Source organism: Helianthus annuus, chromosome 6, assembly GCF_002127325.2.
Source record: "Helianthus annuus cultivar XRQ/B chromosome 6, HanXRQr2.0-SUNRISE, whole genome shotgun sequence".
Taxonomy (NCBI): domain Eukaryota; kingdom Viridiplantae; phylum Streptophyta; class Magnoliopsida; order Asterales; family Asteraceae; genus Helianthus; species Helianthus annuus.
This window is the reverse complement of record NC_035438.2, coordinates 25,081,588-25,085,009: the sequence shown is the minus strand read 5'-3', so window position 1 is coordinate 25,085,009 and position 3,422 is coordinate 25,081,588. Positions and strand designations below refer to the sequence as shown.

At 35.3% G+C, this 3,422-nt stretch overlaps 1 protein-coding gene across 1 annotated transcript; it reads right to left on the bottom strand.

Annotated features, from left to right (window-relative positions):
- Positions 1 to 223: 223 nt before the first annotated feature.
- LOC110944542 lies at positions 224 to 1,069 on the bottom strand. The gene has a single exon (XM_022186203.1). The coding sequence runs from the start codon at positions 1,067 to 1,069 to the stop codon at positions 224 to 226; it is 846 nt and encodes a 281-aa protein (XP_022041895.1).
- Positions 1,070 to 3,422: the final 2,353 nt, after the last annotated feature.

Below are 3,422 nucleotides of genomic sequence, written 5' to 3'. Positions count from 1 at the left end.
GTCCTGATACAAGATTCCAAGTAATCTCAGGAATATATAAGGTATCATAAAGTTTAATACTTAAACCAGTTTTCATAACTAAATCTAATGTTCCCACGACCTCGACTACTAGCAGCTTTCCATTTCCCAGCTTAAGCGTTCTTTAGTTTCTTTCCAGCTTCCGGATTGTATGGAAGCCTTGTAAGGAATTGGTTACATGAACCATAGAACCAGAATCAAACCACTAAGTATTAGATGGAACAGTTAAATTAAAGGACTCAAGTATCACAAAAAGATTATCACCTTTCTTGGCTAGCCACTCCTTAAAGTCCGGGCAGCCATTCTTCTTATGTCCCACCTTACGGCAAAACTTGCAGTGAATCTTCCCTTTGGAGTCATTAGAGCAAGAAGCACTTGCACCTGTATCCCGCTTTTGGACCTTTACATTAGGCTTCTTCTTGTAGTTCCCCTTCCTTTTCTTCGAGTCAGCAGTCATCAGGTAAGCAACATCGGCTTTCTCCAGTGTCAAACATTCTTCTTCTTGCACGCACATGGCAATCAACTCGTCCATCTTCCATTGGTCATTCTGAAGGTTATAGTTGACTTTGAATGCTTCATAAGATGCGGGTAGAGACGTCATGATAAAATGCACCAGAAAGCCATCACTAATCTCCTTGCTTAATCCCTTGAGCTTTTGGGCCATGTCATTCATTTTCAGGATGTGCTCACGAATACCGCTGACCCCATCATACTTTGTAGTCACCAATTTTAGAATGAGTGTGCTGGCTTGCGTCTTAGACGTCCCTTGGAATTGAGTCTCCACATTAGTCAGATATTCCTTAGTTGTAGTAGCATCAGGAATGGCTCCCCTGATAGCAGGACTTATCGAGTTTTTCATGAAGATAAGAGACAAGCGATTAGCTCTCTCCCACTTTTGATGGAGTAGTTTTTCAGCTTCAGTACTCTTATCAGTAAGAGCAGGGGGAGCATTTTCAGTTAGCGCACAGTTAAACTCCATGAGTGCGAGAGTAAGGTTAAGAGAATCCTTCCACGAAGCATAGTTCGCACTAGTCAAAGTATCAATAGCCATAGCAGGAGTTGATAGTGGGTTAAAATGAGAAGAATAAGATACATTACAAAAGAAGAAGTTAGAGTGACTTATGGGTAACCTAGAACTAAGGCAGACAGAAATCAAGACCATTATATTAAGGAAGCTGTGATAATGTTATTTATACACGCCAATTTTAAATGAGGTTCTACTTGAATGACAGTTTTCGCTTTGGATATGGCCAATCATACAAGTATTATGAACAGTCAGACTGTGCAGATTAAATGTAACACGACACCTTTGGGTAGAAGTTGAAACACCATAATTTTAGGCACAAGTCAAAGTTTGCGAGACGTGAGTGTAACACATCACCTTTGGGCAGAAAATGAAACAATCATGCATCTTAGGCAGGAGTCATGTGTATATCATACAAACAAATGTAATAAGGCAAGTGTTACACGGTGCTTGTTCATATAATAAGGACATACACCTAAGTGACTATGCTTACGTTCACTAAATGACGCTACAATTAAACACATCACCTTTGGGCAGAAGTGAGAACTTAAAAAATGTTATTTTAGTTAAGCAAATTTTAAATCAATCAAAAGAATTAGTTGAATGATTATTTAAAAAGTAGGTTTATAAAACATAATAGAGTAAGGTTTTATAATAGTTAGGTTTAGATCTAGAACTGTAGAACATATTCAGCTGCTAAAACAACCATTCTAACAAATAAATCCCCTAAAGATTAGCTTAAAAAATCAGCAATAACATAGATAAATAAGTTCAAATTTCCTCAAGATCTCTAAGGATTTGAACAAATAAATCATAAAGCTTCAAGAGAATAAATATTAAATACAGAACAATCTGCATACATACAAAACTCAGAAAAACAATAATTTACTGATCTTGAGAATAAAATTAATTTCTAATTAAATACTGATAAGAGTACTAACTTTATCAAAATAATAGTTATTTTGCAACTATGTCAAAGGGATTAATATTATCAAAAGTAACTTTATCAATATGTATTATTTAATTAGAGTATTACTTTTGTATTCAAAAGTATTGGAACCATTAGATTATGTACATATAATATCGAAACCAATCCATATTACTTTGTATTCAACCATATAACGACATTTACAGTAAAGAGATTTAGACTATGCGTAATCAACTATTAGAAGCCGACTTTAATAGGAAACAGTTACATGATGAATACTATATAGTCATATGAGATTTCGAAAAATTTAAGAGATATATCATAAAATGCATAAAACTTTTATCTGACAATTTTTCATCCAAAATAAGGGATTTATTCAGGTTTGATAAAAACTTAGTTTTTTTTTCCGATTTCAATTTCAGATCATAAGGGAATTTAAGAACTGAGTAACACAGCTCTGATACCATATGTTAATTAGTTCTTTTAAGATCAAATGGAAAACACTTTAGGGATCTTGCTATACCTGACAATCCAGTAGTGGTTAGAGATGAAGAAGAAGCCATCTTGATCGGTTCCCGTTTAGGGTGAGCAGTTAGGATGGAGAGAGATGATGATAGCAGTTAGATCGCCAGTTGAATACGAATTCGATTATTATAGTTAGGGAGCCGAAATTTAGAGTGTGTCTTTTTTAGGGTTCCCTAATAACCTGTATTTATATGCTTCACCTAAGGGGGAACCTTAATTAACTAGTGCGGGGCTTTACGTCCATCAAATAAAGCCCAGCTAATTTTATAGGGATATTAGCGAAAATTGATCTGGTTATTAGATAAATGATCAATAAGGGCACCATAAATTATTTATTAAATAATTTACGCTAACATTATTCGCAAAGACATCTGTAAGGTAGGACGCATAAGGTAGATGGGTTAGACATACAATATAATGCATTATTAGAACACATTACAAACCTTGATGCCTGGATACACCATCTAAGTAAGGTGGACACATCGTTGTATCAAGTATGGACCAATTGGTTAAGGCAGAGTTCATTATTTGGAAAAGAGTTAAATGTTATTTTAGTCGCTGTGATTTGGGTCATTTTGCCGGGTTCGTTCAAATGTTTCATTTTTCGCATATGGGTCCAAAAAGGTTTGCCATTTTAGTCCACTGGGTTAACTTCATTCATTTTTTCTGTTAACGAGAATGACAATTCGGTCATTTTATATGTAATTCTGTTAACCAAAAGGGCAATTCGGTCATTAAGGGCAATTCGGTCATATAAAATGACCGAATTGCCCTTCTCGTTGATAGAAAAAATGAATGAAGTTAACCCAGTGGACTAAAATGGCAACGGTGAAACCTTTTTGAACCCGTAGGCGAAAAATGAAACCTTTGGACTAAACTGACTAAATGGCCCAAACCAAAGGGACTAAAATGGCATTTAACTCTTTG